Source organism: Salvelinus alpinus, chromosome 4 (assembly GCF_045679555.1).
Source record: "Salvelinus alpinus chromosome 4, SLU_Salpinus.1, whole genome shotgun sequence".
Classification (NCBI taxonomy): domain Eukaryota; kingdom Metazoa; phylum Chordata; class Actinopteri; order Salmoniformes; family Salmonidae; genus Salvelinus; species Salvelinus alpinus.
The window spans coordinates 63,465,496-63,492,670 of NC_092089.1; the positions used below are offsets into that span (position 1 = coordinate 63,465,496).

The 27,175-nt window shown below is 41.8% G+C and overlaps 1 protein-coding gene across 1 annotated transcript in view; it reads right to left on the minus strand.

The window, feature by feature from the left end:
• Positions 1-1,854: 1,854 nt before the first annotated feature.
• LOC139574109 (glutamine--fructose-6-phosphate aminotransferase [isomerizing] 2-like) overlaps positions 1,855-27,175 on the minus strand; it is a 43,911-nt gene continuing 18,590 nt past the window's right edge. Inside the window, exons 7-18 of the mRNA XM_071398293.1 lie at positions 26,540-26,601; positions 20,538-20,617; positions 16,581-16,698; positions 16,302-16,465; positions 15,775-15,870; positions 8,596-8,693; positions 8,377-8,497; positions 7,880-8,152; positions 7,532-7,659; positions 7,127-7,294; positions 5,102-5,263; positions 1,855-4,850 (exon numbers count right to left, since the gene is read on the minus strand). Coding sequence (XP_071254394.1) covers positions 4,806-4,850; positions 5,102-5,263; positions 7,127-7,294; positions 7,532-7,659; positions 7,880-8,152; positions 8,377-8,497; positions 8,596-8,693; positions 15,775-15,870; positions 16,302-16,465; positions 16,581-16,698; positions 20,538-20,617; positions 26,540-26,601 — 1,515 coding nt within the window. The 3' untranslated portion in view covers positions 1,855-4,805. The remainder of the gene's footprint in view (positions 4,851-5,101; positions 5,264-7,126; positions 7,295-7,531; positions 7,660-7,879; positions 8,153-8,376; positions 8,498-8,595; positions 8,694-15,774; positions 15,871-16,301; positions 16,466-16,580; positions 16,699-20,537; positions 20,618-26,539; positions 26,602-27,175) is intronic.

Genomic DNA, 27,175 nt, shown 5'->3' on the forward strand with positions numbered 1-27,175 from the left:
TCTCAGTATATATACACCTGTTCTGAAAGGCCCCAGAGTCTGCAACACCACTAAGCAAGGGGCACCACCAAGCAAGCGACACCATGAAACCAAGGAGCGCTCCAAACAGGTCAGGGACATAGTTGTGGAGAAGTACAGATCAGGGTTGGATTATGAAAAAAATATCTGAAACTTTGAACATCCCACGGAGCACCATTAAATCAATTATTAAAAATTGGAAAGAATATGGCACCACAACAAACCTGCCAAGAGAGGGCCGCCCACCAAAACTCACGGGCCCGGCAATGAGGACGTTAATGAGAGAGGCAACAAAGAGACCAAAGATAACCCTGAAGGAGCTGCAAAGCTCCACAGCGGAGATTGGAGTATCATAGGACCACTTTAAGCCGTACACTCCACAGAGCTGGGCTTTAAGGAAGAGTTGCCAGAAAAAAAGCCATTGCTAAAAGAAAAAATAAGCAAACACGTTTGGTGTTCGCCAAAAGGCACGTGGGAGACTCCCCAAACATATGGAAGAAGGTACTCTGGTCAGAAGAGACATTTTTTTAGCTTTTTGGCCATCAAGGAAAACACTATGTCTGGCGCAAACCTAACACCTCTCATCACCTCGAGAATACCATCCCCACAGTGAAGCATGGTGGTGGCAGCATCATGCTGTGGGGATGTTTTTAATCGGCAGGGACTGGGAAACTAGTCAGAATTGAAGGAATGATGGATGGCGCTAAATACAGGGAAATTCTTGAGGGAAACCTGTTTCAGTCTTCAGAGATTTGAGACTGGGACGGAGGTTCACCTTCCAGCAGGACAATGACCCTAAGCATACTGCTAAAGCAACACTTGAGTGGTTTAAGGGGAAACATTTAAATGTCTTGGAATGGCCTAGTCAAAGCCCAGACCTCAATCCAATTGAGAATCTGTGGTATGACTTAAAGATTGCTGTACACCAGCAGAGCCCATCCAACTTGAAGGAGCTGGAGCAGTTTTGCCTTGAAGAATGGGCAAAAATCCCAGTGGCTAGATGTGCCAAGCTTCGAGAGACATACCCCAAGAGACTTGCAGCTGTAATTGCTGTAAAAGGTGTCTCTACAAAGTATTGACTTTGGGGGGGTGAATAGTTATGCACGCTCAAGTTTTCAGTTTTTTTGTCTTATTTCTTGTTTGTTTCATAATAAAAAATATTTTGCATCTACAAAGCGGTAGGCATATTGTGTAAACCAAAAATCAATTTTAATTCCAGGTTGTAAGGCAACAAAATAGGAAAAATGCCAAGGGGGTGAATACTTTCGCAAGCCACTGTATCCATAAAAATGATGCCAGCTGATTCATGATTTCAACTGGCTGAGAAATGCTGGCCTTCTAGGCAGTCGCAAAGAAAAAGCCATATCTTAGACTGACTAATAAAAATAAAAGATTAAGATGGTCAAAAGAGCACAGACACTGGACAGAGGGACTCTGCCTCAAAAGCCAGCATCCCATAGTCACCTCTTCTCTATTGACGTTGAGACTGATGTTTTGCGGGTACTATTTAATGAAGCTGCCAGTTGAGGACTTGTGAAGCGTCTGTTTCTCAAACTAGACACTCTAATGTACTTGTCCTCTTGTTCAGTTGTGCACCGGGGCCTCCCACTCCTCTTTCTACTCTGGTTATAGAGCCAACTTGCGCTGTTCTGTGAAGGGAGTAGTACACAGCGTTGTACGAGATCTTCAGTTTCTTGGCAATTTTCGCGCATGGAATAGCATTCATTTCTCAGAACAAGAATAGTCTGACAAGTTTCAGAAGAAGAAAGGTCTTTGTTTCTGGCCATTTTGAGCCTGTAATCGAACTCATAAATGCTGATGCTCCAGATACTCAACTAGTCTAAGGGACAGTTTTATTGCTTTTTTAATCAGGAAACAGTTTTCAGCTGTGCTAACATAATTGCAAAAGGGTTTTCTAATGATCAATTAGACTTTTAAAATGATTAACTTGGATTAGCTAACACTATGTGCCATTGGGACAGAGGAGTGATGGTTGCTGATAATGGGCCTCTGTACGCCTATGTCGATATTCCATAAAAAATCTGCCTTTTCCAGCTACATTAGTCATTTACAACATTAACAATGTCTACACTGTATTTCTGATCAATTTGATGTTATTTTAATGGACATAAATGTGCTTTTCTTATAAAAACAAGGACATTTCTAAGTGACCCCAAACCTTTGAACTGTAGCGCCCTTGCTGTCTCTGCCTGGCCGGTTCCCCTCTTTCCACTGGGATTCTCTGCCTCTAACCCTATTACAGGGGCTGAGTCACTGGCTTACTGGTACTCTTCCATGCCGTCCCTAGGAGGGGTGCGTCACTTGAGTGGGTTGAGTCACTGACGTGGTCTTCCTGTCTGGGTTGGCGCCCCCCCTTGGGTTCTGCCGTGAAGGAGATCTTTATGGGCTATACTCGGCCTTGTCTCAGGATGGTAAGTTGGTGGTTGAAGATATCCCTCTAGTGGTGTGGGGGTTGTGCTTTGGCAAAGTGGGTGGGGTTATATCCTGCCTGTTTGGCCCTGTCCGGGGGTATCATCGGATGGTGCCAGTGTCTCCTGACCCCTCCTGTCTCAGCCTCCAGTATTTATGCTGCAGTAGTTTATGTGTCGGGGGGCTAGGGTCAGTCTGTTATATCTGGAGTATTCCCCCTGTCTTATCCAGTGTCCTGTGTGAATTTAAGTATGCTCTCTCTAATTCTCTCTTTCTTTCTTTCTCTCTCTCGCAGGACCATACCTCAGGACTACCTGGCATGATGACTCCTTGCTGTCCCCAGTCCACCTGGCCGTGCTGCTGCTCCAGTTTCAACTGTTCTGCCTGCGGCTATGGAACCCTGACTTGTTCACTGTGATTACTATTATTTGATCATGCTGGTCATTTATGAACATTTGAACATCTTGGCCATGTTCTGTTATAATCTCCACCCGGCACTGCCAGAAGAGGCCTGGCAACCCCTCATAGCCTGGTTCCTCTCTAGGTTTCTTCCTAGGTTAGGGCCTTTCTAGGGAGTTTTTCCTAGCCACCGTGCTTCTACACCTGCATTGCTTGCTGTTTGTGGTTTTAAGCTGGGTTTCTGTACAGCAATTTGATATATCAGCTGATGTAAGAAGGGCTATATAAATACATTTGATTTGATTAGTGTATATTATAAAATACAATCATAGTTTGTGATAAACCAGCCCAACTTTCTTTAACCCCCATAAAAAAAAACAGATAAATACATTAACTACAGTACATCTCAATATAACATGTTTTACCCTATACAGTACAAAACTACAATTCATATCACTTTATGCATATCAGTCTTATTTTGAGATGTCAAGGGAAGTGCCTCACATTTTCGAGAACAAGAGTTAGGGCATGTCAATATTGCCATTGTGGATAACACTCTGGGAGATTAAATCCACTATAAAAGTAAGTGCAACCAATTGGTCTTCATACATAAATAAGCCAATGGACCCCCAAACAGTCTTCATATAATAGGACAGAGATGTCTCTCACAGCGCTGCATGACAGAGAACATAATATGATTGCAATGATGAACGCCATACAATGACTAAACAGAGAATAATGATTCATGAAAGGGTAGTAAATGAAAGGAAGTATAATTCTTATAGTATCTCACAAGCCTGTAGCAGTGTCATCCGGCCCTTTTCAACAGATTGGAGTGTAGATGATGAACAGTAATCCCCTCATGAGTAAAATCATATTAGATTCACTCTGACAAAGGAGTGATAAATAAAGTGCCCCTTGATTATGGGACCACAAGGAATGCATTTTTGTGTACAGTACACCAAAGCAATGTGTGTAGGCCCTACATCACAAGTGTTATGTCCCAATAGCCTACATAGAGCTTTTCAGAATAGTTCCCTACAATATGCTAGCTATTGGCTCTGCTGGATAACAGAATGCTATGGAATAGCCTACACTCCCCAAGATGCAAAGCTAATAAACTCCCACGGGACAGAGAACCCATTTAACAACGATAATATTATCAAAAACATTCACAATGCCTCCCATATTGCACAATTGTGAGCACTTCAATACACCAACTAAATGCATTACTCCTACAATATGTATTTTTGGCTCAACTGTTTGTGGACAAGGCACACATTTGGTATAAGGCACAGTGTGCACAGTACTGTATAGTGAAAGGATCTTGCTTTGGAGGCATTATTGGAGATAATGCTGATTTGACAGATGGTCAAAGTTGTGTGAGATTTGCTCTCTCTCTCGACAAGGCCCAAAAGGTCAATGGCACCGCCTCAACAGTGTGTCAATAGGACTTCACATTTCTATGCTTTAAAAATGTCACGTCCCTCTATTCACACACATGCACGCACGCACGCACACACACACGTTTGTTTTAATATCCTTGTGGGTACCATAAAATTGATTTCCATTCAAAATTATATCTCATGTCCTCCCACTTTCTCCAGACCGGTAAAAGGTGCAACACAGAAACAGGGTAGAAAGTTGCAATAGGCCCGTGGACCCAAGGTTTGATACCAATATAAAAATAAACCCTCTTAAACCTAAACCTAACCCCTAAGCCTAAAATAGCCTTTTCCCTTGTGTTGATCGGCGAAATGTCCCCCCTTATCCCAATTTGCCTTGTTTTACTATTAACTATCCTTGTTTTACTTCTAGCCCCCACAAGGATGGTCAAACCAAAAACACACACAAACACCTTCTACACACATAATTGCACTTTGATGGCTTCGCCTCTGTCTCTCTCCTCAGCAGAGCAGTGATGTGGCATCTACTGCCTTCTGCCTGTCTGTCTGGTTCTACTCCACTGTGACAGACTTGGCCAGGTTCCTGGGACAGTCCACCTACAACCAGAGGAAAGAGAGAGACAGCCATTAAACCAGCTCAAAACTGAGGAGTAAAGGAAACAACACAAGACTAGATAAACATACAGCATAGTTGATTTTGTGAGTAACTGTCGATTTTAATGCTTGTTGTAATGAAATCGAAATAAAACTGAGAGTAAATACTGGGAATGAAAAGGTACAGTAATGGGTGTCTGTGAGCAAAGGAAAAGATTGCAGTAAGACACGGTAAGTTGTAGTGGTAGACTCACGTCGTATCCTCGCAGCACGGCCAGGTGAAAGGACAAGAGTTGCAGAGGGATGACACTGAGGATGCCCTGGAGACAGTCCACTGTCTGAGGCAGCTCAATGGTCCTATACGCATTCTTAGACACCTCTGGGTCATCCTGGCAACACAGGATAATCGGCCGCCCCTGAGGGTGAAAGAGATTATTCAAGGATTTTGATAGTCAGGCTGTGTGTGTGCCTGTGGTTGTATGTATGTTTGTCTTGATGCAATTCCATGGTAACAGAATGATGCTGAGACTCAGATGTTTCACTTTAAAAGTACGATAAACAAAAAAACATTAATTGCAAAGTTCAACAAACCATACAACTCTATGCACAATGACTACTTTTAACAATTTCCACAGAAAATTTGACAAAAACACATTTACTCGTAGAACAGTGCAGATGTAACATTTGGTAACAGAATGAAGGTCAAATCTCCCTCAGTTCTTTATGTGACCACATTTTCCAAAAACCTTGTGTTGTAAAAAAATATATTTTGGTGGTTGAACTACAGTTAGTGAAGAAGATTAACACCCGGTAACAGAATGATGGTAACAGAATGACATCATGGGTCCCTGATCTGTTCTATACAGAAATGCATAATAATGAATGTCCCAATGTTTTTCTAGAAAGGTAGAACATTTCCTATCCTCCTTTGCATGTTTGGGTATTTTTCTACACACTGGCAATTATTCGAATGAGCTCCATCCTCAAACAAGACCACATTTGGTTGGTCCAGACCGGAACAAATCTGTACCAATCATAGATGTCTATGTTTCACAAGTTTGGACATCACAGTAGAGCAAAGCACAACAAAGTTGAGTACAGTACTGTACAGTATAGTTCAATACAGTAGAGTACAGTAGAGTTTAGTACAGTACAGTACAGTAGAGTATAGTTCAATACAGTACAGTAAAATACAGTGCAATATAGTCAATTATATTGTCGTCTACGCTAGTGTGCTGTACTTTGCTGTACTTTACTGTACTAAACTTTACTATAATCTACAGTAGAGTACTGTATTGTACTGACCTACAATCTAATCTACTTTTCTTTACCGATTTGGTAACAGAATGAAGCGTTTTAATCACTTAATAAATCCTAAACAAATTGTTATCAGTAAAAACACTATAACTAATTGGCAGGTTAACCTTCACTTGTTACTTCTGTGAACTTTCATTATCCTCCCTCATGAGAGAAATTTGAAAATATCTTCAAGATATGTGGGGTTTTTAAAAATGAATGATAAGACACTAGGCAATATTTCTTAAACTTACAGAAGGCAAATAATTTCAACAAAACTAAATATAAATGTTGATATTAGTTGGCTGGGGTCTTTACTTCAACATTATTGTGTTTTGATGTATTTCTGATACCTTTTTAAGACGTTTTCTAAGGCCCCTTTTCCATCTGTTTGACCAGAAATCAAAGCCTTTCCCACATTTTTATGATGGAAAATGGTTGAAAACAAATGTACATATGCCTTAATTAATGGGGGTGGCAGGTAGCCTAGTGGTTAGACAGTTGGGCCAGTAACTGAAAGGTTGCTAGATCAAATCCCCGAGCTGACAAGGGTAAAAATCTGTCGTTCTGCCCCTGAACAAGGCAGTTAACCCACTGTTCTTAGGCCGTCATTGAAAATAAGAATTTGTTCTTACCTGACTTGCCTAGTTAAATAAAAAAAATCATGAATAAAAAAAATAGACCCTTAGCTTAAATTTGACACCAAATGTGATGTGCTCCTATGAACTTTACATGTTAGTACTCATGTGACTTTTTACATCGAAATGCCCCTACTGAGCAAGTTTCAGTTGTGGGTGTGTGTGTTAAGTTGTGTGTATATGTGAATAAGGTTGCGTTGATAGACAGGCAGCCAAATTCGGATAATTGGTCTCCAGCGCTGAAAAAAATCTGATGTCAAAAAGATCTGATGTGATTGGTCAAAAGACCAATTCATTTGGCTGCCTTTCTAAATGCAGCCTACGTGAGTGAGTAATGTGACGTACCGATCTGGCTGTGACTTGCTGCAGTGCGTTCTGACACTTGGTGTAGCAGGCGTCTCTCATGATGATCATGATGACCGGCATGTGCTTGTCAATCAGAGCCAGAGGACCGTGCTTCAGCTCCCCAGCCAGGATGCCCTCTGAATGCATGTAGGTGATTTCCTTGATTTTCTGTACGGGAAGAATCAATCAGTTAAATGACATAATAATCAGTATTATCATGTCAAAGTGTGCATATATTGTGTGTATATATAGAGGTTTAATGGTATATAAAGAAGTGGAAAAGAGGAGAAAATGCCAAACATTGCCCCTAGATGGACGCTGACCTAAGGTCAGTTTTTCATGGTTCCTATAAAGGTTGTGGGTTAGTATTTGGGGTGGGTAAGCTAATGCTAGATCTGTTCTCACCAGTGCCCCCTCTAGACAGGTAGCGTAGTTGAAGCCTCGGCCCATGACCAGCAAAGACCTCTGTTCATATAGCTCATCTGCTATGGACTTGATGTTCTTATCCAGAGACAACACCTTCTTGATCAACTCTGAGAGGGGGAGGGGAGGAGAGCGATAGGGGGTGAAAAAGTTTAGTAAAGTAAAGTTTAGTAAGGTTTAGTAAAAACAACAAAGTGGTGTTTTTGCTGGTGAGATCAGGCAGTATATTGGTTAAAGTGTGTTAGTCATAGTGATATCATGTTGGTTACAGTGAGAAGGTTATAATAGGTTAAACATTATCATAGTGGGTGTTGTGGTTTATAGACTCACCTGGGAGTATCCTGAGTCCATTGATGATCTCCAGCCTCCTTGTCTGCAGGGAGATCCTGTCCTCACTCATCATCAGAGCAAACATGATGAGAGCCACAAACTGGCTGGTGTAGGCCTTGGTGCTGGCAACCCCTATCTCTGGCCCAGCATTGATGTGCACCCCGCAGTCTGTGTCTCTGGAGATGGAGGAGCCCACTGTGTTGGTGACCCCCACCGTCAGAGCACCTCTATCCTTACAGTACCTCAGAGCCATCAGGGTGTCTGCCGTCTCACCTGAGAGGAGGAAGGAGCAGAGGACAGAGACAACTTAGCATTCATACAAACACTAGAATTCTCCCCTGTCCAACAGATTATAGTCTCTGTACTAGCATTCTCTTTTATCAGAGTATCCACAGTCTCCACCGTAGAGAGTGAAATAACAAAAACACTAGCGTTTTATGAAACACTAGCAATAAAATATAAATAGCAGTCTACCCACCAACGCAGTATGGCATTACCTGATTGGCTGATGTAGAAGCAGACGTCGTCTCTGAAGACGGGCGTGTTGCGATCTAGGAAGTCGCTAGCCAGCTCCACCATGACAGGAAGCTCTGTCAGCTCCTCCAGAACTTGTCTGGTCTGAGAGGTGAAGGGGAGAGGGGAAGAAAAGAAGTCATCACCATCATCATCATCTTTCCTTTCTCCTTCTCAATCGCACTTCTGGTTGGTTCACTTACAGCCACGGCAGCATGGAAGCTGGTTCCACAGCCAATCATGATGAGGCGCCTGCAGCGTTTGATCTCCTTCAGGTGGTCCTTCAATCCCCCCAGGATCACTGAGGACAAGACAGGACAGAAGAGAGGAGACCATCAGCATTAGCATATAGAGCCAAGAGGTGAGAGGGAAATTGTTCAGATATTTAGGGGTTTTATGTGAATATGTTGGAATTGCGTTGACAATGTTTTTATTTGTCCAAAGCTGTTTATTCCACCTTTTTGCTTTAACATATAATAATAATAATTTTAAAAAGATTATAAAAAATAAATATCTGAGGCTTGGGAATAAGTTACACTAACAACAAATGAATTAATCTCAATCAGGTAAATATAAATCACAAAGGTACGTACCTAATATTTCATCATTTACATTAATATTTAATATATTTACACAAATGTACATGGAGTTCGGTATGTTCAGTCTTTTATACAAATATGTCCAAATTGGCTCTAACAGGGGGTCACATAGTAAGTGGGTGTTGGTATTGGTTTATAAATAAATGTTTTGCAGTTGTGGCACGTCTCCAGTCTTACAGCACAGTAGGCCTATACTTCCACATAGTAACTGTTAATTATTGTCGCGTAGGCTTTGGTTGAAGCTCAATGTTAAATTCCCTGTCATCATCATATCTAATCCAATATGATACCAATGTCGATGAAAATGGTGAAGGGGAGAGTGCAAATCACCTTGAATGTGCAAATTAGAGGTCGACCGATTAATCGGAATGGCCGATTAATCGGGCCGATTTCAATTTTTCATAACAATCGGAAATCGGTATTTTTGGGCGCCGATTTGCCGATTTTTTTTTTTACACCTTTATTTAATCTTTATTTAACTAGGCAAGTCAGTTAAGAACACATTCTTATTTTCAATGACGGCCTAGGAACGTTCTGCCTCGTTTAGGGGCAGAACGACAGATTTTTAACCTTGTCAGCTCGGGGGATCCAATCTTGCATTGATTACATTGCACTCCACGAGGAGCCTGCCTGTTAGCGAATGCAGTAAGCTAAGGTAAGTTGCTAGCTAGCATTAAACTTATCTTATCAATCAATGACTATCATTGCTCCAATGTGTACTTAACCATAAACATCAATGCCTTTCTTAAAATCAATACACAAGTATAGATTTTTAGACCTGCATATTTAACTAAAATAAATCCAGGTTAGCAGGCAATATTAACCAGGTGAAATTGTGTCATTTCTCTTGCGTTCATTGCACGCAGAGTCAGAGTATATGCAACAGTTTGGGCCGCCTGGCTCTTTGCGAGCTAATTTGCCAGAACTTTACGTAATTATGACAACATTGAAGGTTGTGCAATGTAACAGGAATATTTAGACTCATGGATGCCACCCGTTAGATAAAATACGGAATGGAATAAACGTTTTGTTTTCGAGGTGATAGTTTCTGGATTAGTCAAAGGTATATGGTTTAGAGAGAAATAGTCGACGCGTCATAATTCCTGTAATAACTTGCGGCTGAATTTTAAAGGGGTTCCTTCGTTATTTTACCGTTCATATCTTCCATAGAGAATGTCTTGATCTACTTCAAATAAGGTCTGTGTTTCGTGCAGGCTTAAACCGCCTCGACGTTTTGATACCCGTGTAAATCTCACTAGGATAAGGTAACGTTTGTCAACATATTTTCATAAATCCACTCTACATTTTTTTTTAAATCTTCGCTTATATTTAGCCAATATTGATCAGAGTTGCCGTGTCCTATGGATATCTACACAGTTATAAAATTGGCATGGTGATGTAAGCCTACACGAAACACAGACCTTATTTTAAGTGAATCTAAAAAATATTCTATGGAATAAATGAAGGAACCGCTTTTCAGATTTTGCTAGGTGTCATGGGAATTATGACTCGCACTTTGGTTGTCAATTCTTACCATGCCCATTATTAAAATAGGATTTCCTGCATATTGAAATTAAAGTTTTTGTTTTCAACATTCATCACAGGTAACTTAAACTCTATTTTTATTCAAACAGTTGAGAGTATTTGTCTCCTAAGCAGACTCTTCAGTATCATTGTCACTCCAGAGCTGTGTGCGTGTGTGTATTTATGTAAGTTAAAATAAGTGTTCATTGTTCATTCAGTATTGTTGCAATTGTCATTATTACAACAATGTGTGTGTGTGTGTATGATATATATATATATATATATATATTCTATATTTCCCCCCAATTTTCTTTTTTAAATAAATCGGCCGATTAAACGGTATCGGCTTTTTTTGTCCTCCTATAATCGGTATCGGCATTGAAAAGTCATAATCGGTCGACCTCTAGTGCAAATCACCTTGATTGGAGGCACACAACACATTCCCTGCCTCTCGTCATGAACCGTCAGGCCGTTACCGAGAACCGCATACCGGATTTTGAACAGGGCATTAGGGAAAAAATATGATTTGCTGCCCCGACCTAGCTCAATGTCTAGGCGTCGGATAAGAACAAGACCACAGGTCCATAACATGACCATTACACTTGCTACCTTTCTGACTGAATAAGTTTGTACGGGCAACAGTTTTGATTACATTTATAAGTTATCGCTCCCATGTGCCAAAAGAGAACCAACGAGGTGCTACCTTTTTGGCTGAGCTAAGACCTTCAAAAGACACCTGAAACCCCACCTCTTTAAGGAATACCTAGGATAGGATAAAGTAATCCTTCTAACCCCCCCTTAAAAGAGTTAGATGCACTATTGTAAAGTGGTTGTTCCACTGGATATCATAAGGTGAATGCACCAACTTGTAAGTCGCTCTGGATAAGAGCGTCTGCTAAATGACTTAAATGTAAATGTAAAAGTCAATCGGAGTTAAAACATTGCTTTGAATGGGAAGTCATTTTACAATGTAAGACTGTCCCAATCTAGTTAGTTCAAAACTGATTTTAGAGGGCAACCAGCGGACCAGCGTTTAAACCAGCAACCCTTGCAGTTATGGAAGCACACCACCTATGCCACTAAGGTCCAGACGTTTTGTCAGGGGCCGCATTACAGGTTAGAACAGCATTGCCAATGACAGCCTTTTGGTTGCTAAAAAAATCTGCATTTGTGTGTGGAAATGTTGTATATTTCCCCATAAAATCACCTTCTAGTGTAAAAAAACAATGTTTTAAGTGAGAAGTTGACATTGGTCTGAAGCCGAAAAATAGTGGAAATGTCGGAGCACCACAATACCTACTTAAACCATGCTCTACTAAGATTTTCCAGCACACAGCTTTGACCTACTACAGTAACTATTCTGGTTATTGTACTTAAAACAATGTGTAGGCATGTTGCTTGGGATTCAAACCTTCTCAAACAGCCTAATCTATATAAGGTCCCACAGTTGAGAATGCCGTGTCAGAGCAAAAACCAAGCCATGAGGTCGAAAGAATTGTCAGTAGACCTCCGAGACAAGATTTGGTCAAGGCACAGATGTGGGGAAGGGTACCAAAAAATGTCTGCATCATTGAAGGTCCACAAGAACACAGTGGCCTTCATCATTCTTACATGGAAGAAGTTTTGAACCACCAATACTCTTTGTAGAGCTGGCCGCCCGGCCAAACTGAACAATCGGTGGAGAAGGGCCTTGGTCAGGGAGGTGACCAAACCCCGATGGTCACTCTGACAGAGCAACAGAGTTCCTCTGTGGAGATGGGAGAACCTTCCAAAAGGACAACCATCTCTGCAGCACTCCACCAATCAGGCCTTTATGGAAGAGTGGCCAGACGGAAGCCACTCCTCAGTAAAAGGCACATGACAGCCCGCTTGTAGTTTTCCAAAAGGAGCCTAAAGACTCTCCGACCATGAGAAACAAGATTCTCTGGTCTGATGAAACCAAGATTGACCTCTTTGGCCTGAATGCCAAGCATCACGTCTGGAGGAAACCTGGCACCATCCCTACAGTGAAGCACGGTGGTGGCAGCATCATGCTGTGGGATGTTTTTCAGCGGCAGGGACTGGAAGACTAGTCAGGATCGAGGCAAAGATGAACGGAGAGATCCTTGATGAAAACCTGCTCCAGAGCGCTCAGGATCTCAGATTGGGGCGAAGGTTCACCTTCCAACAGGACAACGACCCTAAGCACACAGCCAAGACAACGCAGGAGTGGCTTCATGCCAAGTCTCTGAATGTACTTGAGTGGCCCAGACTTGAACCCGATCAAACATCTCTGGAGACCTGAAAATAGCTGTGCAGCAACCCTCCCCATCCAACCAGACAGAGCTTGAGAGGATCTGCAGAGAAGAATGGGAAATATTCCCCAAATACAGGTGTGCCAAGCTTGTAGCGTCATACCCAAGAAGACTCAATGCTGTAATCGCTGCAAAATGTGTTTCAACAAAGTACTGAGTAAAGGGTCTGAATACTTTTGTAAATGTCATATTTCCGATTATTATTTGTAATAAATTTGGAAACATATCTAAAAACTAGTTTTTGCTTTGTCATATTGTGTGCAGATGTCAGAAAAAAACTATGAATCAATTTTAGAATAAGGCTGTAATGTAACAAAATGTGGAAAAGTCAAGGGGTCTGAGTACTTTCCGAAGACACTGTACACAGTACCATTCAAAAGTTGTTGAATGAGGGGGTTGAATGAATAGGTGTGTCCAAACTGTTGACTGGTACTGCATGTACTGTATATATACAGTGGGGAGAACAAGTATTTGATACACTGCCGATTTTGCAGGTTTTCCTACTTACAAAGCATGTAGAGGTCTGTAATTTTTATCATAGGTACACTTCAACTGTGAGAGACGGAATCTAAAACAAAAATCCAGAAAATCACATTGTATGATTTTTAAATAATTAATTTGCATTTTATTGCATGACATAAGTATTTGATCACCTACCAACCAGTAAGAATTCCGGCTCTCACAGACCTGTTAGTTTTTCTTTAAGAAGCCCTCCTGTTCTCCACTCATTACCTGTATTAACTGCACCTGTTTGAACTCGTTACCTGTATAAAAGACACCTGTCCACACACAATCAAACAGATTCCAACCTCTCCACAATGGCCAAGACCAGAGAGCTGTGTAAGGACATCAGGGATAAAATTGTAGACCTGCACAAGGCTGGGATGGGCTACAGGACAATAAGCAAGCAGCTTGGTGAGAAGGAAACAACTGTTGGCGCAATTATTAGAAAATGGAAGAAGTTCAAGATGACGGTCAATCACCCTCGGTCTGGGGCTCCATGCAAGATTTCACCTCGTGGGGCATCAATGATCATGAGGAAGGTGAGGGATCAGCCCAGAACTACACGGCAGGACCTGGTCAATGACCTGAAGAGAGCTGGGACCACAGTCTCAAAGAAAACCATTAGTAACACACTACGCCGTCATGGATTAAAATCCTGCAGCGCACGCAAGGTCCCCCTGCTTAAGCCAGTGCATGTCCAGGCCTGTCTGAAGTTTGCCAATGACCATCTGAATGATCCAGAGGAGGAATGGGAGAAGGTCATGTGGTCTGATGAGACAAAAATAGAGCTTTTTGGTCTAACTCCACTCGCCGTGTTTGGAGGAAGAAGAAGTATGAGTACAACCCCAAGAACACCATCCCAACCGTGAAGCATGGAGGTGGAAACATCATTCTTTGGGGATGCTTTTCTGCAAAGGGGACAGGACGACTGCACCGTATTGAGGGGAGGATGGATGGGGCCATGTATCGCGAGATCTTGGCCAACAACCTCCTTCCCTCAGTAAGAGCATTGAAGATGGGTCGTGGCTGGGTCTTCCAGCATGACAACGACACGAAGCACACAGCCATGGCAACTAAGGAGTGGCTCCGTAAGAAGCATCTCAAGATCCTGGAGTGGCCTAGCCAGTCTCCAGACCTGAACCCAATAGAAAATCTTTGGAGGGAGCTGAAAGTCCGTATTGCCCAGCGACAGCCCCGAAACCTGAAGGATCTGGAGAAGATCTGTAGGGAGGAGTGGGCCAAAATCCCTGCTGCAGTGTGTGCAAACCTAGTCAAGAACTACAGGAAACGTATGATCTCTGTAATTGCAAACAAAGGTTTCTGTACCAAATATTAAGTTCTGCTTTTCTGATGTATCAAATACTTATGTCATGCAATAAAATGCAAATTAATTACTTAAAAATCATACAATGTGATTTTCTGGATTTTTGTTTTAGATTCCGTCTCTCATAGTTGAAGTGTACCTATGATAAAAATTACAGACCTCTACATGCTTTGTAAGTAGGAAAACCTGCAAAATCGGCAGTGTATCAAATACTTGTTCTCCCCACTGTATATATATTTATCATTAGGCTGAATGTATTTTTTAATATAGGCCTATTGTAAATGTCTATTATTGTAGTGTCACCATCTTTATTGCAAAAATAAATACAAATACAAACATAACTTTGGACTACATATTCACTGCCCATTGATCAGCACAGCAATTGGTAAAACAGGACCATGTATGCAAAACAAGTGGTTGTGAGCATATGACAATATTACACAGGTAAACGGTTACAGAAATCAAGAATGCAGACAGGCTCTATAGACCTCTATATCTACAGTATATGAGTGACATGTTGTTATGTAGGACACCTACTGATCAAAAACACATGAAATATTTTGCCCAAAAAAATATTTCATGAAATCCCAGTATAACACATTACTACAAGACAAAACAGCTCACTCTATCAAGCCTGATGATCTTGTAAGTATAAAAGCTTGCTGCCATATAAACAAATAAACCTTGAAAAGGTAGTGAAATGGGATAATGTCTTAGTGTGGTGTGTGAAGAATCCAATCATTTACCTTGTATGCAGTACAAGTCACATTATTGTGGGTGCACCTCATCTTAAGACTGTGAATTAGGCTGTTTGAGAAGGTTTGAATCCTAAGCAACCTGCCTACACATTGTTTGAAGTACAATAGACCAACATAGCTACTGTAGTAGGTCAAAGCTATGTGCTGGAAAACCTTGGTAGACGTTGAAGTAGGCATTGTGGTGCTCATGTGAATTTCCTTTCTTTTTTGGCTTCAGACCAATGCCTACTTCTCACATAGAACATAGTTGTTGTTTTAAATAACGTATGCCTCCGTGAATTGCTGTGCTAATATTGATTGAGCCTAGGGCACTGTGCCATCAACATCCTGGAAGAATAGAGAGACCGGATCAGGATGTAACATTGTCATGGTAAGCTACCTTTGTTGGTGTCGAAGCAGATCCGCCCCCTCATGGTGTTGAACACGGACTCTGGCTGTTCAAAGATCTCCTTTTGCATGAACGCCTCAAAGTTACCTGCACACAAAAGATAAGGACACAATAGGGACAGTGGTTGAGTCACAGGTGTAGTTACTCACTAACGTCAGCAGAGGGAGATCTTATTCTAGTGTTCTTAGAGTTATAGCAGCTTCAATACAGTATCTGTGGCCAAATGAGTATGTGTTCTCTGTGTAAAATCAGACTACATTTCACTAGTATGACATTAGACCTTATCTTTGACATGCGTTTGTGAATGGGAAGGTATCGATACTGACCGGCTCTAGGTTTAAGGTTCCCTTAGGTACATACCGAGAATCAGCTTTCCCTCCTCAAATCCTAAATATTGCACCTTAACCTTGCACAGAACTGACCCTAGGTCAGTGTTTAGGGCCTGGGACCCTCTAACCTACTCCTAATTAACATTTAGGTTTCCATGGTGACGAGCCCTATGACCGCTAACCTCTGACCTTTCATGATCTCCTGCAATTCCATCTGGAGGGTCTGGATGGCCCGGACAGGAACCTCCCCTGCCTGGCGGTTCAGCCTATGGAGGGACAACTTCCCCCCTACAACCGCTGCTATATCATCATCCTCCAGGTAGATCACCTTGTTGGTGTGCTCTATGATGGCACTGGGCAGGGAAAGCGAGAGGAGGAAGAAAAAAGGATCACGAGACAAGCACAAATGCATGCGCCACACACACACCGTGCACGTATTCACACACACACCTAGGGCTTTCAGCTCACCTAGCGTCAGAAGCAAAGTAGTACTCCACAGCCTGGCCGTCTTCAGCGGAATTCACAGCATTGGAGATATCTGGCCGGTTATGGCTGTTCTTTTCCTGGACCCCCTCTTTGAACATAGCTACTCGACAAAGGGCAACGGGTATAGGGCAGGGGTTAGGGTTCATGGTTCAAACTGAGCACTGGAACAACCAGAGATGGATCACTGAAATCAACACTTCTGCTTTACTTGAACTCTCCACCTAAAATATTTTGTAATTTTTCATAAACTGGTAACAGCTGTTTTGACCCAATGATTGCAAACCAAAACAAGTTCATGATTGTGATTGACAAACAACAGAGGAGAGGAGCCATCTGAGCCAATGGTCCTTTGACCATAGGTTAACATGCTAATCATCTGGTTACATTGCTTCAGAAGATTCTGGAATTAATAATCAGGTGGAGGTTCAAACTGCCATCCGTATTAATTTGACACATATTATTTATAAGGTGACTGTACGCAGTCGAGGGACGTTTGCCCTTTTGCACAGTTACAGTAGAGCACTGCAGTCATGATGGGGCCACTATTAGTCCCCAATAGCGATAAATGACCTTGTTCTCTCCTCGTCTCTTTCCCTTCATCTGTACTCCACAGGTGAATTTACAGTAGGCATCCACTATGTTGCTTTCACCTATCCTGTGTTTTAAAAGAGATGAGGGAAAGGAACAGATAGAAGGAAGCCACTTTATAGTATTGAGAAAAGCAATCCATTATCTACTTCTCTTCCTCATTCCTTTCTCATTGGACTTTCGACCTGACCCCAGTCTCCATCTAGAAACTGCAATAATAAATCTGAGCGTAGTTAAGTAAACAGATGAAGACCCAGTCAACATACCTACAGGGTGTTCTGTCTCCAGATTGTTGATACACACAAAGAGAACATAACACACCAAACCCATGACTGTTATTAACGGAATGGCTAGGTAAGGGGCAGATTTATTGTGACACACGTCACAATTTGGAAAAGGCTATGATATCCCACAGAGGTTCAACATAGTATTGGCATTTCCACAAGGAGCAAGAGTGATTTCTCAAACACATACAGTACCAGTCAAAGGTTTGGACACACCTACTCATTCCAGGGTTTTTCGTTTATTTTTTACTATTTTCTACATTGTAGAATAATAGTGAAGACATCAAAACTATGAAATACAGTCGTATGAAAAAGTTTGGGCACCCCTGACAATTTCCATGATTTCCATTTAGAAATAATTGGGTGTTTGGATCAGCAATTTCATTTTGATCTATCAAATAACTGATGGCCACAGTAATATTTCAGTAGTGAAATTAGGTTTATTGGATTAACAGAAAATGTGCAATATGCATCAAAACAAAATTAGACAGGTGCATAAATTTGGGCACCCCAATAGAAAAATCACATCAATATTTAGTAGAGCCTCCTTTTGCTAAAATAACAGCCTCTAGACGCTTGCCATAGCCTCTAATGAGTGTCTGGATTGTGGATGAAGGTATTTTGGACCATTCCTCCTTACAAAACATCTCCACTTCAGTTAGGTTTGATGGTTGCCGAGCATGGACAGCCCGCTTCAAATCATCCCACAGATTCTCAATGGTATTCAGGTCTGGGGACTGGGATGGCCATTCCAGAACATTGTACTTGTTCCTCTGCATAAATGCCCGGGTAGATTTTGAGCAGTGTTTTGGGTCGTTGTCTTGTTGAAATATCCAGCGCCGGCATAACTTCAACTTTGTGACTGATTCTTCAAACTTATTCCCAAGAATCTGCTGATATTCAGTGGAATCCATGCGACCCTCAACTTTAACAAGATTCCCAGTACCGGCACTGGCCACACAGCCCCACAGCATGATGGAACCCCCACCAAATCTTACTGTGGGTAGCAAGTGTTTTTCTTGGAACGCTGTGTTCTTTTGCCGCCATGCATAACGTCCCTTGTTGTGACCAAATAACTCAATCTTTGTTTCATCAGTCCACAGCACCTTATTCCAAAATGAAGCTGGCTTGTCCAAATGTGCGTTTGCATACCTCAAGCGACTCTGTTTGTGGCGTGTGTGCAGAAAAGGCTTCTTCCGCATCACTCTCCCATACAGCTTCTCCCTGTGCAAAGTGCGCTGAATTGTTGAACGATGCACAATGACACCATCTGCAGCAAGATGATGTTGTAGGTCTTTGGAGGTGGTCTGTGAGCTGGTTTTGACCGTTCTCACCATCCTTCGCCTTTGCCTCTCCAATATTTTACTTGGCCTGCCACTTCTGGCCTTAACAAGAACTGTGCCTGTGGTCTTCCATTTCCTCACTATGTTACTCACAGTGGACACTGACAGCTTAAATCTCTGCGACAGCTTTTTGTAGCCTTCCTCTAAACCATAATGTTGAACAATCTTTGTTTTCAGGTCATTTGAGAGTTGTTTTGAGGCCCCCATGTTGCCACTCTTCAGAGGAGAGTCAAAGAGAACAACAACTTGCAATTGGCCACCTTAAATACCTTTTCTCATGATTGGATGCACTTGTCTATGAAGTTCAAGGCTTAATGAGCTCACCAAACCAATTGTGTGTTCCAATTAATCAGTTCTAAGTAGTTACAGGTATTCAAATCAACAGAATGACAAGGGTGCCCACATTTTTGCATAGCCTATTTTTCACATCTGATTTAATTTCATACAACTTAATATTGCTACACTAAAAATCTTTGTCTGGACAATACCCCAGTACTCAGCTTTTATTAGAAAATGAATGGCATGCCACTGTGATCATTTTCTGTGACGACAGAGTAAATTATTATGCAGCCTCAGAGGGGTGCCCAAACTTTTTCATACGACTGTAACACATATGGAATAATGTAGTAACCAAAAAAGTGTTAAACAAAGCAAAATATATGTTATATCATCAACGCAAAGGGTGGCTACTTTGAAGAATCTAAAATATATGTTTAACACTTTTTTGGTTACTACATGATTCCATATGTGTTATGTAATAGTTTGATGTCTTCACAATTAATCTACAATGTAGAAAATAGTAAAAACAAAGAAAAAAAACCCGAATGAGTACGTGTGTCCAAACCTTTGACTGGTATTGTATATATTTTTTAAATATGAATCTTGTCATTTTTTCACTGGACTCTTTGGAGAGTAGTTTCATGCATTCATGCAACAGTTGATTCATTGGAGACATTAGTCTGATTTAAGGATATCTGATTGTTATGAGTCATGCAATTCTTAATAGGTGGTTCAATCAAATGTTATTAGTAAAGTACACATATTTTGCAGATGTTTTGAGCTCCAACAGTGCAGTAATCTGAACACCAAATCAGAGATCAAGCCACAACACCCAAGTGTTTATTGGGTAGTTGGCGCACATATGGGCTCAGTGGCCCTCTGTCCCTCTGGGACCACTGGATTAACTGCACAGTCCCACGGGACAGAGTAGTACGGAGCTACAGACAAGACGGGATTAGGTTTAGATTATGACATGTTATCACACACAGGAGAACAGGCGTTCATAACCATTAGTCTGGATCAGATGGTAAGTACTGCAACTGTTAGTGTTAGGACACAGATACAGATACTGCTCACAAACACAGATAGCTCTGACGGGCATTACATTAGCTGACTGGTTGGTTGGTTAGCTTATGAGTTGGTTAGTTAATTAGTTAATTTATGGGTGTTTCATATTGACCTGAATCGGGAATTGAACTACAGACATATAACTGAACTTTTCATGCAAATCTCATGTGCAATATTTATGCGTCAGTTCGAGTTGCGCCCTCGTATCTCAAATTAAGAGATCGGTGCGTGAAGATAATGTAACCGAATGTGTTGAGATGTTGTTTGAGTGAAATACGATGTGTTTAAGGTTGATAACACAGTCAAATGTCTGTGGGAACAGTGACTGAGAGGTTTAAGAACACTGTGAAGTGATCATAGAGGGGAACAGAGCTCACCAGTGTTGTACTGGATTGGAATGTGCTCTGCAGACAGCTCATACTTGCTCCGCACACCAATGAGCAGAGGACTTCCTCTCCTGAAGGATATTGACAGAGAAAGGGGGATGGATAGAGAGAAAGGGGGAAAGAGAGGGCGAGCATGAGAAAGATAGAGGGGTTCGGAGATAAATAGTTAGATTTGTGTGAGAGAACAAACACAAATGCACGTGCACACACACACACACACTGTGGAACACAGTTTAGGTCTTTATGTGTCAAAAAAAATACATGTTAAATACATGCTCCCGAGTGGCGCAGTGGTCTAAGGCACTGCATCTCAGTGCAAGAGACGTCACTACAGTACCTGATTCGAATCCAGGCTGTATCACATTCGGGTGTGATTGAGTAGGCCATCATTGTAAATAAGAATTTGTTCTTAACTGACTTGCCTAGTTACATTTCTAAAAAATAACACTATTTGACTCGTGAAATAAGCTTGTTGACCAAGCAGGACCTGAATATGACTGCACGTCACATAATAATTTAACACGTTCATACATTTTTTACGTAGTTATTACACATTGATTACACTATCACTCGTATTTCATTTGACACAACGATTCACCGATTGGTATGCTATGATGCTGGTAAAGTTTTGTCTCGCGCACTTGCCCCAGCCGTACGAACGCAGACACTTCCCCAAGCTCTGGACAGTGCTGGTCATAAAAAAAGCTAGCTAGCTGATGGATGCAAACAATGTTCTTCGCCAAAAATATAGCAAAACGACATAATCTGTTTCAGTAGCTACAGTTAGCTAGCTAACTATCTAGCTAGGTGTCATCATCTAAAATACCTCTAATTTATAAGACAGATCTTATTTGATTAATGGTCGGACCCACCTATGTGAAGCTGGCCACAATAAGGAGTAGCCACAATAGTGGAACGTGCGGTTCCCCATCAAAATAAAAGTCTGTCATTGACAGTGATGCAAATGAATACGCATACTGGAATTATGCCATAATTGAATAGATCATGCCAAACTAGGTTGGAATGTTAAAGAAATTCAACAAAAGACAATTTGACAAAAATCTGTTGTAATCACAATAGATGTATTAGACTTTAGAATTGCATATGGATTGTGGATCAATGACTTGGGGTATCAGTCCACTCAGTGACACCCAGAGAACATTAGCGTCATAGCTCTTATTGCGGGACTCTGAAACCACTGAATTGAGCCACATTTATAGTACCAGTCAACCTACTATGTGTATTGAACACTACTCCAGAGGAAAAACAATACAACGTGGATGATTTGGAGTCTGAGAACTCTGAGGATGTTGGGAAAAAAGCACTAGGGTACTGAGTAGACTGATAGACCATTTAATTAATCCCCAATCCTTAAGTAAGGCTGTACAGTGGAATATGTCTGTACACACAATATCAAATTTTATTTGTCACATACACATGGTTAGCAGATGTTAATGCGAGTGTAGCGAAATGCTTGTGCTTCTAGTTCCAACAATGCAGTAATAACCAACGAGTAATCTAACCTAACAATTCCACAACTACTACCTTATACACACAAGTGTAAAGAGATAAAGAATATGTACATAAAGATATATGAATGAGTGATGGTACAGAACGGCATAGGCAAGATGCAGTAGATGGTATCGAGTACAGTATATACATATGAGATGGGTATCGAGTACAGTATATACATATGAGATGAGTAATGTAGGGTATGTAAACATAAAAGTGCATAGTTTAAAGTGGCTAGTGATACATGTATTACATAAAGATGGCAAGATGCAGTAGATGATAGAGTACGGTATATACATATACATTATATTAAGTGGCATTGTTTAAAGTGGCTAGTGATACATTTTTGATCAATTTCCATCCATTTCCATTATTAAAGTGGCTGGAGTTGAGTCAGTATGTTGGCAGCAGCCACTCAATGTTAGTGGTGGCTGTTTAACAGTCTGATGGCCTTGAGATAAGCTGTTTTTCAGTCTCTCGGTCCCTGCTTTGATGCACCTGTACTGACCTCGCCTTCTGGATGATAGCGGGGTGAACATGCAGTGGCTCGGGTGGTTGTTGTCCTTGATGATCTTTATGGCCTTCCTGTGACATCGGGTGGTGTAGGTGTCCTGGAGGGCAGGTAGTTTGCCTCCAGTGATGCGTTGTGCAGACCTCACTACCCTCTGGAGAGCCTTACGGTTGTGGGCGGAGCAGTTGCCGTACCAGGCGGTGATACAGCCCGACAGGATGCTCTCGATTGTGCATCTGTAGAAGTTTGTGAGTGCTTTTGGTGACAAGCCGAATTTCTTCAGCCTCCTGAGGTTGAAGAGGCACTGCTGCGCCTTCTTCACAACGCTGTCTGTGTGGGTGGACCAATTCAGTTTGTCCGTGATGTGTACGCCGAGGAACTTAAAACTTACTACCCTCTCCACTACTGTCCCGTCGATGTGGATAGGGGGGTGCTCCCTCTGCTGTTTCCTGAAGTCAACAATCATCTCCTTTGTTTTGTTGACGTTGAGTGTGAGGTTATTTTCCTGACACCACACTCCGAGGGCCCTCACCTCCTCCCTGTAGGCCGTCTCGTCGTTGTTGGTAATCAAGCCTACCACTGTAGTGTCGTCCGCAAACTTGATGATTGAATTGGAGGCGTGCATGGCCATGCAGTCGTGGGTGAACAGGGAGTACAGGAGGGGGCTCAGAACGCACCCTTGTGGGGCCCCTGTGTTGAGGATCAGCGGGGTGGAGATGTTGTTACCTACCCTCACCACCTAGGGGCGGTCCGTCAGGAAGTCCAGTACCCAGTTGCACAGGGCGGGGTCGAGACCCAGGGTCTCGAGCTTGGTGACGAGTTTGGAGGGTACTATGGTGTTAAATGCTGAGCTGTAGTCGAACAGCATTCTCACATAGGTATTCCTCTTGTCCAGATGGGTTAGGGCAGTGTGCAGTGTGGTTGCGATTGCGTCGTCTGTGGACCTAATGGGGCGGTAAGCAAATTGGAGTGGGTCTAGGGTGTCAGGTAGGGTGGAGGTGATATGATCCTTGACTAGTCTCTCAAAGCACTTCATGATGACGGAAGTGAGTGCTACACGGCGGTAGTCGTTTAGCTCAGTTACCTTAGCTTTCTTGGGAAGAGGAACAATGGTGGCCCTCTTGAAGCATGTGGGAACAGCAGACTGGGATAAGGATTGATTGAATATGTCCGTAAACACAGGCTGACTTGGGAGGTGATTTCCCTCAATCAAAGTCCCTGATAAGAGCTATGATGCTAATATTTGCATAAACTCTTCACAGTTGTGTTCTGTGGGTGTCACTGATACCCCATTTCATTGCTCCAAATTACAACACTCCAACCTTGTTTTAACATTATCTAGTCTAAATATTGCGTCTTTCAAAGAGGGACTTTTATTTTGAACGGAATTTCCACTATTGTGGCTAGCTTCACAACACATAACCCGGTCCGGTCAAGCTTCACTGCTTATTTTATTTTACTAGGCAAGTCAGTCAAGAACAAATTCTTATGTACAATGACGGCCTACCCCGGACAAACACTCTGACCATTTCTCTCGCCCTAGCATAGCTGGTTAGGCTGTTTTAATGTGATCCAGAGTATTGGTGAATGTAACTGTGCTGCTGGCAACAATTGAATTACGCTTTTTGTGCCGACGTTTACCGACACTGGCCATATTCAACGGGTGTTGAGCGTTAGTAAATTCATCAGTTATTCGGCGCTCTGCCACTCAGATGAGTGCTATTAACTCCATCGAAACGCACACGACTACGCCACTTAGCTAAGGATGATATGAATAATCAAGTCAATATACGTTGGGTAGTTAGTTAGATAGCTGATAGTTAATATATACTGCCTGGAAAGTTCGATGTATTAGTAGCCGACTACGTTAAGTTAGGTAACTAGCTAAAATACCGGTACATACTGCTGTAATGCTATGCTGTTCGTAAGGATAGCGTAGCTAACAAATTGTCAGCCAACATAACGTGTAACTTATTTGAAAATTCATTACTTTATTACATTGCTCAACATTTTCTTAACATTTGTCAAAATTAGTTTATGAAATTAATTTGTATCCGCTCTCGTTGGACTTATATTTCCGCCATTTTCTTAAACTCTGAAAACGTTGTGAAGCCACGCACACTTTCTGAAGAATTGCATTATGGGCATTGAAAGTAGGGAAATAGTGTCCACTGCATGTATACTTCGTATTTTGGCTAATTAAGTAGTGATGGGTCGTTCGCGAACGAGTCTCTCACGCCTGCTTCCACTCTTCCCCGGGCTGCCCTGCATTACGCACTCCTGCCACCATCATTTACGCACATAATTTACGCACCTGCCTTCCCTCGTCACGCACTTCAGCGATATTGGACTCACCTGGACTCACTCAATCACCTGTTTATTACCGCCCCTATATTTATCAGTTCCCCAGCTCTGTTCCCTGCTGCTGCATTGTTTGTCGTCTGTTTTTGTGTTTCCCAGTCTGACGCTGTTCCTGTCGGACGCATGTCCGTTCCTAATTAAATGTCAACTCCCCGTACCAGCTTCTATTCTCCAGCGTCATTCCTTACAGAGTCGGCTCTAAGACCCGGCTCGCATATCAGAAGAGCCGAATCTATTTATAAAAATATTTTTGAAATAAGATATGAATAATCAAAAGATTTAAATGAATAGAATTAACTAATTCAAAGCACTTTGTTTATATACATTAAAAAGTTATACTTTAAATGGAAATGTTTAATAGGATTATTTTTCATAACAAACCAATGCATTTTTAAATACATTGTGGTTAAGGTAGAGTATGATTTTATTTAATAATTTAATTAGATTTGATTTAACACCAATCATAGTCAAACTATCGCAAACTGTTTGACAAAAAAAATATGTATTGTATTTTTTCAAAAGAGCCGTTTGGGAGCCAAAAGAGCAGTCTCTTTTTGGTGAGCTGAGCCGAAGGAGCCAAGAGCATCAATTTCCGGTAGACAAGCGTAGCTCTAGTATGCTCAACTGAAATTATACCGTTCGTTTACAGTATACTAAAATGACCTAATAATATGTTAGTATGGGTATTCGAACACAGCTTTGCTGTCTCTTCTTTTCTAGCACTTTCTTGCTCCTTTTCCACCCTCTCCCCTACAGTTGGATGAGTTCAGTTCCTGCTCATGTTTCTAGCCTTCTCATCTCCATTACGCTATGTGTGCTTCTCTGATTGGCTGATGCAGGTGCAGATGGGTGTGACAGCAACAGGTGAGGGGAGAGGGTGTGGCAAAAATAACCTGAATATAGCTCAAGCCTTTATTCCTATAGTGTCAAATAGGACCTATGACGGGTGTGTACACAAAGCACCTGATAAAAATACTCAGACATACATAACACTCCCATCAAAAAAAATGACAATCATAAATCTCTAAGTCACTGTGCTTGACAGCTTACACCTGGCTGGGGTAATTCCCACCCGAGGCTTAAAGAAAACAGGCACGTTTCTCATTTACGCTCTTTTCTTTCCCTCTGTTTACTGTATCCTTCTCTTCTCTGACAGTTATTTACATTGCGCAGGGAGCTGTAGCTAGGGAAGAGTGATGTCATCATACATGACACATTAATGAGATGGAATAGAAGCTTGGCAGAGACACAGTCTGAAGATCAATATAGGGCTATATAGAGTCACGCTGTTATTGCTTTATTGTGGCAATAGCTGAGACGACGAGTCAATGCCAATGGGTGTTGATCCTTTCAAATCAAATTTTGCACACAAACTTCGCAGATGTTATCGCGGGTATAGCAAATGCTTATGTTCCCAACAGTGCATTAATACCGCACAATACAAAACGATACACGCAAAACCAATACAAATAAATGAATTAAGAAATTTAGAAATATTAGAATGGGCAATATAAATATATACTGTATGTATGTATATATAGACAGACTTATGTGAGGTCATGGCATAGGCCAGACAGACAGAGACATGTGAGCGGACATGGATACTGACCTGGTGGCTACCGCCTCTCCGGGGAAATAACTGCTTTTAAACATCAGAGCGAAGGCCCCCTCCTAAGACAGGATGACAAAGAGGAGAGAATACAAACATGTCTGTTAGGGTCCATGATGATGATGATGACGAAGATGACGAGGAAGAGGAGAAGGTTGAAAATGAGAAGGAATTGTAAAAAGAAAAAAATACAGCGAAGGAAAATGTAGAGGACAGTTTCAGTCGAACAGACCGACAGTGACCTTACAACATTCAAATTTCCTATTTCTTTTTGAAGACAGTCTTTCCATCTGTTTCCCCTCGTGGGGCGTAGTAGTGGGAATGTGTGGAAGGGATGGGGGGGGTCAATGTTCAGGGAAGTTAGGAGGAATAAGACCTCTATTGTATAAAACCAGCTCTGTTTCCAACACACTGCCAGCACTCTCACCAAGGGTGGGAGAGAGATGGGGGAGAGGAGGGGGAGGAGCAGTGGTCATTAGGATGTAAGGGGTCTGTTCTGGTCTGGTTCCTATTAGCCCAAACCTGAAGCTGTACATTTTATCCTCTGTGTTCTTCTCAGACCTTTTACAGTGAGCCAAGGAGAGGGGAGATGTGGCTGAGACAGGACTGGCTCCAATAAGACCAAACTCAACAACA